The sequence below is a fragment of the Trichoderma evansii genome (genome assembly GCF_050947405.1).
Source record: "Trichoderma evansii strain SZMC 28006 chromosome Unknown GGI43scaffold_6, whole genome shotgun sequence".
In the NCBI taxonomy this organism is placed as follows: domain Eukaryota; kingdom Fungi; phylum Ascomycota; class Sordariomycetes; order Hypocreales; family Hypocreaceae; genus Trichoderma; species Trichoderma evansii.
Genome location: NW_028145200.1, coordinates 863463 through 877475, shown reverse-complemented (window position 1 = coordinate 877475; position 14013 = coordinate 863463). Strand labels below are relative to the sequence as shown.

The 14013-nt window shown below is 34.7% G+C and overlaps 4 protein-coding genes across 4 annotated transcripts; all 4 read left to right on the top strand.

Annotated features, from left to right (window-relative positions):
* Window positions 1–577: 577 nt before the first annotated feature.
* On the top strand, window positions 578–2215 carry GGI43DRAFT_401271 (thioesterase domain-containing protein). Its single transcript, XM_083205552.1, has 3 exons — window positions 578–1107; window positions 1259–1875; window positions 1932–2215. Exons 1-3 carry the CDS (start codon window positions 837–839, stop codon window positions 2037–2039), a joined length of 996 nt encoding a protein of 331 aa, XP_083062162.1. The 5' UTR covers window positions 578–836; the 3' UTR covers window positions 2040–2215.
* A 1128-nt stretch (window positions 2216–3343) lies between these two features.
* Window positions 3344–4111, top strand: GGI43DRAFT_382385 (HAD-like domain-containing protein; the record flags this gene model as incomplete). Its single annotated transcript, XM_083203241.1, has 1 exon — window positions 3344–4111. The coding sequence occupies one exon, from the start codon at window positions 3344–3346 to the stop codon at window positions 4109–4111; it is 768 nt and encodes a 255-aa protein (XP_083062161.1).
* Window positions 4112–4312: 201 nt separating this feature from the next.
* Window positions 4313–5680, top strand: GGI43DRAFT_333190 (uncharacterized protein). The gene has a single exon (XM_083202002.1). The coding sequence runs from the start codon at window positions 4745–4747 to the stop codon at window positions 5462–5464; it is 720 nt and encodes a 239-aa protein (XP_083062160.1). The 5' UTR covers window positions 4313–4744; the 3' UTR covers window positions 5465–5680.
* Window positions 5681–7292: 1612 nt separating this feature from the next.
* GGI43DRAFT_333170 (2OG-Fe dioxygenase family protein) lies at window positions 7293–9282 on the top strand. Its single transcript, XM_083202001.1, has one exon. The coding sequence runs from the start codon at window positions 7876–7878 to the stop codon at window positions 9046–9048; it is 1173 nt and encodes a 390-aa protein (XP_083062159.1). The 5' UTR covers window positions 7293–7875; the 3' UTR covers window positions 9049–9282.
* Window positions 9283–14013: the final 4731 nt, after the last annotated feature.

Here is a 14013-nt window from a genome sequence, read left to right as displayed (position 1 = left end):
TTGTGTCTCAAAATACTGTGCGCCTCACAGTGCATTTTTTATTTTTCACTAGAAATACCCTGCCAAAAAATAACATCCAATAACTTTAACCCAATTAAACCTTTATGTCGTAGCTGTAGACCCACTGTTCAATATCTTAGGTAGCCTTTTTAAATACAGTATATATTTGAAAATTTACACTATACGCTTGAGCTGTAGCTATGTGATTTTATAGCTATTTTTCACAGCTGTTTTTTTAAAGTAGATTTTTACAGCAATTTTAGTAAATATAGCAAAAGGAGGTGTTCAGTGTTTATACTATAACGAATATTATATATATAGTATCCATAATCAATACTATATTAATCCCCGTAGGGGTGTTTTTGCTTTTAGCTATTTTTATCAGCTAGCTGCGAAGCGTCATCGTAGCCAAAAAAAAGTTTTGAGACAGAAGTCGCTATCGTCAACCGTAGCGACCACTATCACGAGCGGCTGGTGTGTGAATATCGCGGATCCGCAGCGCATCCGCAATAATATCCCTGTATTTGATCATGGACTGTGGAATCTAGAGGGCGCGCGGGCTTACATAACTTCTATTGCTATTACTGTAAGACGACTGTCCCTTTGTAGAACAAGAATCTACCGGGATGGAATAGCTTTCGTCCGGTTAGCGATGTGGGACGTCAGACAGAGAGGAAGCACTTTGGGCTGCGGTTGCGGAGAGCCCGATAGATTGATGACATACGTGTTTTAAGAGCGTACGCATTAATTGCTCGTCAGTTCGCCTATCTCCATTGTTTAATTTTCTCTATTCTGTCCCTTTTATAAAATATTTATAACAATAGCGTCTCCTTATAATGCACGAAGACGGCCCCAACCCCCAGCAAGTCCAATTCTCGCCGGCTTATAAGCGAGCAAATCCGTCACCACCGCTGGTCTTAATTCACGATGGAGGTGGCACAACGTTTGGCTATTTCATGCTAGGAGATCTGTATCGCGATGTATGGGCAATTCATAACCCTCATTTCTTCGATGGAGGTGCCTTTGAAGGCGGCTTAGATGAGATGGCGCGGCTGTACATCGGATTTATGAATGATGCAGGCATCAAGGGTGATATCTTGCTGGGCGGTACGTGCACACTGAGCGACGCGTGCTATACCATACCTGCGCACATTATCCAGTGGGATTGCTGTCGGGTGATTGGTCTTAATGCGCGCTGTAATCCGTAACTCTCTAGTATCCCATCAGACTAACGTCTCTATGTTATTCTATGTCACAGGCTGGTCTCTTGGTGGATATCTGTCCCTGACTATTGCGCGCTTCTTGGCTGAGGACCCTGAAGCTCAGATCAGGATTTTGGGTATCGTTATGATGGATACGCCATATCACTCTCCATACAGCCAAGAAGAGGGGCTTACCGATGACCCAGTCATTGAAGATATCCCAGAGGTCGTGCAAAAATGTTTCGACCGCTGCGATGAGATGCTTGAGGACTGGGAAGTGCCTAAATGGGACGGACCTGCATGCGGTGGCAAATTTGTCTTCTTTGGTGTTGATGGAAGACGTTATTCTGTTCCACCTGGGAAAGTGCTTTATAAGCCCCTCAATGGAATATGGTCACCGATTGAAGTGCCACAGTCTAAGTCGTTGGAAGAATCACAGCCTGAAAAGGAGTCGCAGCCTGAGAAAGCATCACTAATAACGCCACCTACAGTCTTGCTTCGATGCACTGAGCCTATGCCTCTCCCTGAAGGCAGAACTGAACCGTTCTTAATAGACAAGTTTCGCAATGATCGTACGCTGGGCTGGTCAGGAAAAAGACCAGAGTTTATCAGAGCAGTAATTGATGTACACTCAAACCACTATGAAATGTTTGACAAGAGACATGCCACACGGGTAAGGATACTGCCTCTCTGAAGAATAAAATATCATATCGCTAACGTTGCATATAGATCAAAGATGTTACATCGCGCCTAATCCTGGCTCTGGAGATTTTAGATAGCATTGGTAGCCCTGCAAAGCCGGCTTCTGGGAACAAACCCACATTGGACTATTTTTAACCAGATGTCCAATGTGTGGTGGTGGCATCGTGAATCATAAAATCTGAGTCAAGTTTAATGATAAACCTATAAAGGCGCGAGCGGGGAAAAGTAGAGGCCATTGGATTATTTAAAATACGGCTCTTTCAAGCCTGCCATTCCATAGTGAATAGATTGAATAGATTATTAACACGGCATATAATCTCACATGTCATAACATTGATCATTGTAGCTTATTAACCTGATTAGAAATGCTAGATTTCGTACGCTTTGAGAGACTACTTGTGCAAAACGACCTGCCGAGCCACAGGGTAAAGGCTCAGGCTATAGTTTCAATTGAGAGAGATGATGTCTCCAACCATGATAGTATCTACTATCTCTACTCATGCGTAATGTGCTTTTTTTTTTTTTTTTGTATATCTACATCGCATGCGGTTAGACCTTCCATACGCTTTTCATAACGTACACGTTTTACTTAACACATTCCCTTAAGGATCTGCTTCCTGTTATCCTTTCTATCTTTCTGGCTCATAGATTTAGTTCAAATTCTATGTGACTGAAGCTTCTTACTATTGGGGCATCACAGCCGGTTGAGGTGTCCAGGTGCGCGTACGTAGCAGTTTGTTCATGCTGTCGTGTTGAATAGATGTATACAACACTACACTAGGGGCGGATATCAATGAACGCGATTGTATTCCTCCGGATGTTCTGCCTTTGCCCAAATTTTGCCCAAGTTTTACACAAGTTTTACCCAACTCGAGATGTAAGCTTATAGAGTTTTGTCTAACCTTTCCGCCTTGAGATCTTGGTAGTCGCATGCTACTTGTCTTAGTCTTTATATCTAAAGCTTCAATTAGATATATACTTCCACGAAATATAATTTTTGATAGCTAAAAGTATTATGGAAAATATTTAGAGCGAGAAATGATAATCCAATGGCGGTGGCCGCTGTTTTGGCGAGTTCTGCGAGCCACAGCGGGAGGCGTAATATGACTTCCCGATTAGGAATTGCCGTTTACAGCCACCCGATAGCCACATTAAATACTCAGCGCGCTATCATGGAAATAAGTCTAGAGAACGGCTTGAAAGAGCTGCCCCGCACTGAATACCCCGCGTGGCTCACATCGTCTACAGTAGAAATTGTAGGGGTATGATACAGTACGGCCCAAGGTTCATGCGATTACATTAGAGGGGATAAATAGCACCCACGAGTTTGATATCCTGCCGAGCTAATTGAGCAAAGGCAGTAGTTCCAATATTTTTCGAACCCGTAACCAAAAAGAGACGAAAAGATTGAGAGAAATAAAGAAAGACGGAAAGAAAACATGGCAACGACACGAGCAATCAACACTTTCAAGGCTCTCACATTCGATTGCTATGGTACTCTTGTTGACTGGGAGTCTGGTATTTACAACAACCTTCAGCCCTTGTACCAGCAGCTTGACGACTCGCACCCTCTCAAGAATGACCGTCTCGGATTGCTTCGTGCTATAGTTCGGCACGAGGGCCTCGTTCAGACTGCCAATCCGACCTACCTCTATCATACCGTGCTGGCTGAAGCTTATGGCAATCTCGCCGCTGAGCTAGGCGTTGCGACCGACGAAGAGGCTAAGGTCAAATTTGGGAACAGTGTTGGCAGCTGGCCCATCTACCCAGACACACACGATGCCCTAAGTCGGCTGCACAAGCATTTCAAGCTGGTTATCATCTCCAATGTAGATCTCGATTCATTCAAGCGCACTCTGAAGCAGCAGTTTCTGGATTTTCCCTTTGACGCTGTATATACGGCGCAGGAGATTGGCTCGTATAAGCCCGACTTGAGAAACTTCCAATACCTCATTGAGCACTGCGACAAGGAGCTAGGTGTGAAGAAGGAGGATATTTTGCATACAGCACAAAGCTTGCATCACGACCATGTGCCGGCGAAGCAGATTGGTATAACCAGCGCGTGGATTGAACGAGGGGAAGAAATTGAGAGTGTTATGGGCGGAGATCCGAAGGAGTATGAAGGGAGGGTCGCATATTCATGGAAATTCACGAACATGAAGGAGATGGCAGATGCAGTTGATGCTGCTTCTGCAAAGAGCGCCTAAAACTATCCTGAGCCTGGATCCTATTATAGTAAAGATAGAAGAACCAGACATATTTAATTCTAGCTATCTTATTTTGCATATTATCTTATTGTTAACGACCACAAATATGATCTGATAGGTATCGGCTCATTTCGTGGTTTATGCGCCGCAATTACCTTGGCTACGGCAATCCCCATTAAACCTGGCGAGGCAAAGTCAATCGTTCGATCATACATAAGCTTACTGATTCTACTAACCACCCTTAACCTTATTTATTTAGAATCCACGAGCTTTTCTTGAAAAGCAGCCAGATCTGTGACGCAATTAGCTTTGCAGTGTGGCTGTGCGGCGATCCTGCTAGCCTTGATGTGGCTCAACGCCTCGAACAGCGCTGCGTATTACCGCATTCGGCAACCATGACGGAGCTTAGGAGGAATTGAGCGTTTTCTTGCCAGCGAGGATGGAGAAAAGCGAAGAGTATATAAAGCAGCGATCTTGGAGGGAAGTCTGTTAAAATAATTTGCATTGAAAACCTCTTCTCTCTCAATAACATCATAACAGAATACGAATTGATTGATACTACCATTATATTTCTCATTTTACAATAATAGCACAAACCAGTACTGCACCCACTGCCAACTAATACCAGCAATCATGGGTGGCGCCGAGTCAAAAGCAGCCCACCGGAAAATTCACGAAACCACCCTTGCTGGAGTTAGATTTCCAAACACCTTTGAGCTTTACTACGAGCCCTCATGGAAGAAGCTTAAGCTGGGTCTCGGTCCCGATCCTTCCCAGCCACTCTACACCTTCAACCTGCCAGAAGGCTGGTGGGGGGATCTCATCATGTATGACGGCCCTACTCTGGAATACCCGCCACTGGCCGCTGTGCGCAACACTGGCAAATTGGGGATGGGAAATGCCGTCACGCTGCCCCCTCTTGGGCCAGGCCTAGAAGTCCTGGATGAGCAAATGTCTCGTCGAAGAAAAGGCCTGATGGATGTATTTTCCTTTGCTGCGGTTGTGGATGTGAGAGAGGGGGAGAAAACAACGCGACGTGTCGAGAGGTTTGAGTGGGTGGGCTCAGGACGCAAGGAGGTGAAGGATTTGCACGAATGGAGACACGGGTGGAAATTACGGCGAGTAGTTGCGACTGGTGCGGATGAAGACGACGATGAAGCTGCGAATGATATCCCAGCTGGGGAGGTATTGGCTGTCTGGGCGGATTCAGCTACTATGAGCTTGAGAAAGGCTGCCAAGTTCCAGTTCCTTAACAGTGGGGCGACCGGTGAGCTGGGGGAGGCGTGGGCCCTTATGGCGGTGATTACGTTTGTGAGGATATGGCAGAGATATATGCAGGTAGCAATGACATAGCGCGGAGAGTTGGAGGGACGAATACCGGTGTAATAGGTATAGGTGAGGGCGCGAATCCTGAATGGATAGATGGATGGATGCGAGAGCGGATGGTGACCCGGCTAGGTTCCCAATGGGTACTATATGAGCTTATGATAATATGGCTTTCAGATGACTACAGTTGTGCCCCACGCCACGGCACTTTTACACTAGTATTACTACTACAGTAGTGCTACAACTGCTGCGTCTAACATCCTAATAGCTTCATGTACAGGATGCTGTATCACGCAAAGCAGTAAGTAATACAGAGCAATTTTAAATATTTGGCCTGTTTAAAACCAGCTTCTCGATATGCCTTCGGTTTACAAAGGTATAATTCGCAGCATCGTCATAGCCCTATATAAGTATGCTATCAATCATGCCACAGCGCTTAATCCAATATATTGAGACTACATGTACGTGGGCCAACCAACCAGGAGAAAGAAACAAAAAGCCAGTTCATTTATTTCGTCCCCAGCCACCAAATTACGAGCCCTCTGTGCTGCCAAGAACTTCGGAATGCATACATTCGGTTGCATCACATTGATCAATAAAAACGACATTTACTCTCAAACAGGCACTGAGAATCGCTTCTCCTCGGCTCCAGCGTGCTGCATCACCCTTGCGCCCCTTATATGTCTAGCCAGAACGCCATGTTGGCGTACCGGGGCTTACATGGTATAGTGAGTGAACCAAGCCGCGATGAAAACACTGTAGTAGAGTGATTCACCTGCACTATGTCTCGGGCTATTTTTTAGTCGGTGAAGTATTTACTACATGCCGCTGAGCTACTGCAGTATGTGCTCACGGACATACAGCAGTGCGCTGTGTAACTCGGAAAGAAAAGTTGAAATTACCCGCGTTTCATCTCCATTTGGAAATAGTCCACGTATGTAGCTTGGTGATCAGGCTTGGCCGCTAGTCTGGTGATGTACCCGCGGGCATTAGAGGCCTTCAGCTTCAGACGCACTTTTGTCTCCTTTTAGAACTGCATTGAGCTAATGCACAAAACAATTTAGCGACGTTCACCGGCTGCCTGTCCACCGGCTGAGGCACCGGCAAGGAAATCCATTGGTCTGCCCTTGAAGCCACACAGTAAGACAGGCCTGCATGCTCCCTCGCGTGTCTATATCGCTATACCGGGGTGAGTGATGTCGCATGTGAAGTGTATGATGTATTTGCATCTTGGTATCACTTTTATTTTGGTCTGAGCCCATGATACCAGTAGCATACGTGGACGTTGAAAGCAACTGATTTGTTGGAGTTACTTGAAACATATGCGGGGTAGGTTTTCTTGTCTCGTTCCGAGGTGGACCCCATTGCATATTACTGATGAGAGGGACGGTCTCGGTAAAGTTCCAACATGATAAACCATAGTCCATAGATTCCATCGCCTCGCCTTGCTTCGAGAGCCGTAATATTTTATCCTACAGGTACAACTAAACGACCTAGGATATTAAAGTAGAGATACAAAGTAGCTGGCAATGCCATGCTAAAGCTGTCCAACTCTTACCCCTGGTTTGTGCTTGTAGTAAGCTGCAGTATTGGCAGACCAAATGCTTGTGCGATGTCTCGCGTAGACAAGAAACCATCAGAATACGACGCTAGTGTGTTCTGAGGCTGGCTGAAAGAAAAATACGGAGCTATTCCCAGCATGTCTCATTCAGGAACTCTGCGGAACCTATGAAGCGATGCTACTATGGTACTAGTACTCTCTGTGTAAGAGTACTCCCAAGGATTCGAGCCGAGGATCATGGTGTTAATGAGATTGATTAACACCATCCCCTCCTTGCTTTCGTCTTCCCATCATGAGCCGTTTGTCTCACAACCTCCTTTGCTCTGGGTGTGCGCCTTTGAGAATAAGAAGGCGGTGTTTCCCACCTTCTCATAGCCCATCTCATCTCCTAAGGTCTTACTGAAAGAGAAGCAAGGCAAATTTATATTTTTGTGCTCCTTTTACATTATTATTTTCTTCTCCTCCTCCATTAACATCTACCAGTTTTCAGCGTCAACATCATAAAGAGGGAGCTATCCTAGATTCCTTTTCCTTTTCTTGTGGAAGAACTTTTGACAGAGCAGATAAACAATTTTCTTTTCGTTTTTATTTATCTACTATTGAGGGCTATCCTGAGCCATAACAAACTCAAAATCCTGATTTCCTTTTGTTCCAGAGAGCTATCCTGAGCTACTCTTCAACTCCTGACAGAGAGCTATCCTGAGCTACTCTTACAAATCCTGATAGGGGGCTATCCTGAGCCACTCCTGAACTGACTCCTGATCATTAAAGATTTTTTGAAATCAAAATTGAAGATCTATTTGTTTTACAAATTTAAAGAAGAAAAAACAAATTCTTCTAAACTTTTATTTGTTATCACCCTTGACTCATCACCATCATGTCTACATTCAGGTATGCGCAGCGAACAGTCCGTGCTTCGGCACCTCTGCTTCGTTCTTCGCCTACCATCACCAACCGCGGTAGCCAACGATTATTTCATGAGTCCAGCAAAGCAAAGGCCATCGAGGCCATAGCCACGCAGACACCTCTGAATAATGGCCCGCCTCCTCCCCCAAATATGGCCCAGCAGTTACAGCAGCATCAACAATTTCTCGCAGAGCCTTTCCCCCAGCCGGAAGGCTACACCCAGCTTAATGTCAGGGAACAGGCATACAATCCAAAATTTTACGAGACACTTGGCAAGATCATGAAGCTCCGCGAGAAATACCTCCGTGATCGCTGCATCTTCGTCGAGTCTGATGATATGATCGATATTGTGTTGGGCCTTGGCGCCAAGGAGGCTGACCTCCCTAAGATGGCGAAGGTCTCAGACAATTTGTATCACGACCCTACTCTGCCCTTCCGCCTGAGTCGCAACAGCCGATTTTGCCTTGATTTTGATACTCACACTATCCGCCGTCTGGAGTTCCAGCCCTTTGTCCTGACTGTTGAGGAGGACTTCAATCGCTACGACTCTGGAGCCATTCGCCGCTTTGACGAGGTCCAAAACGACCTGCAGCTCAACTCAGTCTTCCAAGCGTTGTTTGCCTTCAAGGCCATGATCATCCATGGCATGCAGATTGCCCACCGTCCCAAGTTGGAGTATGGCATCAACAAGTGGGTGTGCACGCTGTTTAACCTTCGTACTGTCACCACACCCAACATTTTGGGAGAGCCTGCACTGGAGGGTGTGCACTCTGATGGTGTCGACCACACCATGACAACTTTTCTGGGGAGCTACAACATGTCGGATAACAGTGCCGCCACCTTTATGCACGACATGGATGAGAAGACAGGCATTCCCTTGGAAGAGATTGAACCTAAGCACTTGCTTGCGCGAGTCCAGCACAAGAGACTTCTTGATACGCTCATGATTGTCGACCATGAACGTAAACATAGCCTGTCTGCAGTTTATCCTGTCGATAAGACCAAGGAGGCTCATCGAGACATGCTTGTATTCTTCACTCGCAAGCCCGTCGAGCGTACTCATGTGTCTGGGTCTATTGACTCGCTCACACCTCACAAAGATCTGCCCATGGAGGTTCCTCTTTATCTCCCTGGTTCCAACTAATAAACACAAATACCATACTCATCTGGGGTTAGCCAAAAGATCATACGCACTAGGGGATAGTGCCTATGTATACAATTAAGCGGATGATCGCCTTCGATCTCATTAGTCGCATCGACCAGCGGGTCTCAGAGTGATGTGGGCTCTGCATAGCTTACTCGCCCCTCTTTTTCACTTTATTTTTGCCTACTTACCCCCTGGAGCATGAATTTTGAGGGGACACAGGGCAAAGATACAGAAGGGGATCCCTTGTTGGTTCTGGTGTTAGCTCGCAGGCGAGAGGATGATGGGTTGGATTGCTTTTACTAGTATGCCTTCGAGGCACATTCATGTCTGATGAACGCCGGGTTTATTTATCTATTTATTTTTCTATATTGAGTTCCAATGATGGACTAGAGTAGTTGAAGGGCTATTTTTTATTTATTTATTCACTTTTTTTACGATATCCACAGACTCGGTAGCTGCTCTCACTATAGCTGATAGTAGGATCTTTTATAACACCCAGGTACAGTCAGACAATATACCACGGATCGTAAATTAGTAGGCATAAAAATAGTAATTTTTATAGTAAAAAAAAATAATGTTATTAATACGATTTGCCCTGACTGTATGTATATGAAACCTAGCATTTTGTTATAGAAAAGAGAGAGCAGAAGGGCTTGGGAAGGCTTCACGTCTGGGGCATCGAAAAAACCCTGAACGATTAGATAAGATTGGTGACAACCCCACCATATATCATCACTCTGGTTGTTTGTCTTGGCAACTTTAGGTACATGTGCTAATTAATGTATATGCTTCGGACAGAATGCACATGAGCTTTGCAATGCTTTGCAGCGCGTGCTTTGCAGCTTTGCAGCTTTGCACTACTTGTATGCAAGCAATATGTTGCACGGTTTACAGGCATGAGCATACCATTATAAGCATATTTGGAGTATCTAAATACATATGTACTCTGTAAGTCAGACTAGTAGCTAGTCGGCCACCCCGGCTAGTCGGCCACGTGTTTTAGGAATTATAATACTAACTTCGCGTATATAACTCGCGTATTATTTATTTAGTTTTTATTTATTTATTTTATAATTTATATTATTTTAAAAGGAAATACCCTCTTATTTTAAAAATAATATTACATTTGTAATTAAAAATATATAAAATAGTATTTTATAATAAAAAGCTGCCTAGCGCTAGGGAATTTTATAACTAATACTATAAAAGAAATTAAATAATTATGTAATATAAAATAAAATAAATAAATATAAGTAATATTTTTCTAGGTATAAGAAATTATATTTTATTTAATAAATTTTATTATAAAAAGCTTTAAATTTTATTTTAATATATTATTAAATTAAAAAATTTATTATTTAAATTATTAAAACTAGTAGTAATAAAAAATTATTTAAAAAAATATAAATAAAAGATTTTTTATAATAAAACTTGGAAATTAAAATTATATAAAATAATATTAAGTAATAAAAAAACTAAGATATAACTAGCTAGAAATTAACTATTATTTTTTAAACTTAAATAAATATTTTATATTATATTAATAAACTTTATATTTTTAATTAAAAATAAAAAAATAAAAAATTTAATATAATTAATTAAAAGTTAATTATTATAAAAAAAAAATATAAAAAAAAAAAAAATTTAAAAAAAAAATAAATAAAAATAAATATAATTATTTAATAATACCTAGTAGTTATTTAATAATAAAAATACACTTAATTTTATTTAATTTTTTGTTATTTTTTTTATAAAACTTAACTTATAATAATTTTATTTTTTTTAATAAAAAAAAAATTAATAAAAATTAAAATAAAAATTTAAAATAAAAATATTTTATTATAAAAAGCTAACTTTAAAAAAATTAAATAATAACTAGTGTAATAGTTTTCAAAGCTTATTAAAGCCTTATTTAATTATATTATAAGTAAAAAAATATATATTAAATAAGTTCTTATAAACTTATTTAACTAATTATATAAAGCCTTATAATTATAAGCAAGTAAAGATTGAATTTATAATATAACTTTCTTTTATAACTTCTTATAAGCCTTATTATATACCCCTTAGCCTTTGCTTTAGCTGCTAACTACTAGCAGCTAAATTTGCCCCTGTAAGCCTAGGTAGTTTTAACCCAGGCTTAAACTTATAATTTTAAGTAACTTATTTAATTATAAAAAATTAATTTTAAAAAAGTTAAATAATAGCTAGTGTAATAATTTTTAAAGCTTATTAAAGTCTTATTTAATTATATTATAAGTAAAAAAATATATATTAAATAAATTCTTATAAATTTATTTAATTAATTATATAAGATTTTATAATTATAAGTAAGTAAAGCTTGAATTTATAATATTTATATATATTATAATTTACTAAGTTAAAACCTGTTATTTTTAATATATAAATAAATTTTAATATATATAAATTTATTTTTATTTTAAAATTTAATAAAAAAAAAATTTTTATAAAAATAATTTAATATAAAAATTAATTAATTATAAAAATTATAAAAAACTAATTTTAAAAAAGTTAAATAATAACTAGTATAATAGCTTTTAAAGTTTATTAAAGCTTTATTTAATTATATTATAAATAAAAAAATATATATTAAATAAGTTTTTGTAAACTTATTTAACTAGTTATATAAAACCTTATAATTATAAATAAATAAAACTTAAATTTATAATATAACTTTCTTTTATAGCTTTTTATAAGCTTTATTATATACCTTTTAGCTTTTATTTTAATTATTAATTATTAGCAGCTAGATTTATTTTTATAAGCCTAGGCAGCTTTAATTTAAGCTTAAACTTATAACTTTAAATAAATTATTTAATTATAAAAAATTAATTTTAAAAAAGTTAAATAATAGCTAATATAATAGCTTTTAAAACTTATTAAAGTTTTATTTAATTATATTATAAGTAAAAAAATATATATTAAATAAATTTTTATAAACTTATTTAATTAGTTATATAAAATCTTATAATTATAAGTAAATAAAACTTAAATTTATAATTATTATTATTATTATTTTTAATTAAAATATATAATATATTTAATATAATTAATTTTAAATAATATAATAATAAAAAATTAAAATTTAACTTGCTATTAAATAATTTTTTTAAAATTAAAAAAATATATAAAATTAAAAAAATTATAAATTATAAATATAATAATAAAAAATATTTTTATTATATTAAAAAAAAAAAGTTATTTAAATAAAAAAAATATTTAAATTAAAAAATTTAATTTTATTAATTATAAAATTTAAAAAAAATATAAAAATTAACTAGCTTTTAATTAATTAAAAAAAAATTATTATTAAAAATAATAATTTTTAATTTTATATTAAAAATTTTAAAAATTATAATTTTTAAAATATAAAAGTAAATTTTTAAAATTATAATTTAAATTTTAAAAATTATAATAGTTAAATTTTAATTAGTTACTAGCTAATTAAAATAATTTATTAATAATTTATTAGTAATTTAGTAAAAAAAAAATTTAATTAAATTTAAAAAAATAAAATTAAATTAATATTAAATTAAATATTAACTTTTAATAAAATAATAGTAAAATAATATATATTTATATATTATAATATTTTATTATAATTTTAAATATTTATTTAAATTAAAATTATTTTAAATTTATTTAAATTTTAAATTTAATTAATTATAAATTAAATATTAAAAACTAGTTAAAAACTAATTAATTTATTATTTATTATTTAAAATTTCTTTTAAAATATTAATATTTTCTTATTTTTTAATAATAATTTTAATAAATTTATTTTAAATTTTATATTTGTATATAATAATATAATTAATTTTATAATTTTATAATAAATTAATAATTAGTTTTAAATTATTTAAAAATTATTTATATTAATATAAGTAATTAATTTATAAGTTAAAATAAATAATAAATTAATAATATTAATATTAATTTTATAAAAGATATTTATATAAATATTTTAAATTTATTATTATTTAATAATTTTTTTACTAGTAATATATTTAATAATATAATTATATTTTTTTTTTATAATTTAAACCTGCTTTTATTTATAATACTAATATTTCTTAAATTTAATTTAATAAAAATTAATAATTAGTTAAAATTATTAAATTTTAAAATTTGTAAATAATAAATAAAATAAAAGCGCTAATAAAAATATAATTTTTATTAAATAATTTATAATAAATATATTTTTTAAAAATACTTAACTAGTAATTAAAAAAAAATTAGTAATTATATTTTTATTTACTTCTATTATTAAAATATAAATAAAAAAACTAATTTAATTTTTTTTTTTTATAATTAAATAACTTATAAAATAATATATATAATAAATATAAGATATATAATAATTAAAAAATAAATTAAAAATTAGTTTTTTTTAATTTAAAATAAATAAAAAAATATATTAATTAATATTATTAATAATTTTATTTTTTTAAAAATTATTTTAAAAAAATATAATAATAGTTTTATAATTAATTAGTTACTAATATAAAATTATTTAAAAAAAAATATATATATAAATTTTAATTTTATAAATATAAAAAAAAAAAAAAAAAAAATTATTTTTTTATTTTAAATTTTAATTATAAGAAAAATATAATTACTAGTTAAAATAAATTTATAACTAATAATAAAATAAATTTCAAGTAAATAATTATAAGTTAGCTATTAAAAAAAATAATTAGCTATTAAATAAATAAAAAAAATAAAATAAAAAAATTTATTTTAAATTAATAAATAATTAAATAAAAATATTAAAATATTATTAAAAGAAAAAAACATAAAAAAAATATTATAATTAATTAATATTTATATTATTATTTTTATTTTTTTTTTTTATTTTTTTATTTTTTTTATTAATTTTTAAAATCTTATTTTTTTTTATAATATTTTTCTTATTTATAAAAATATTTTTAATATACTCTA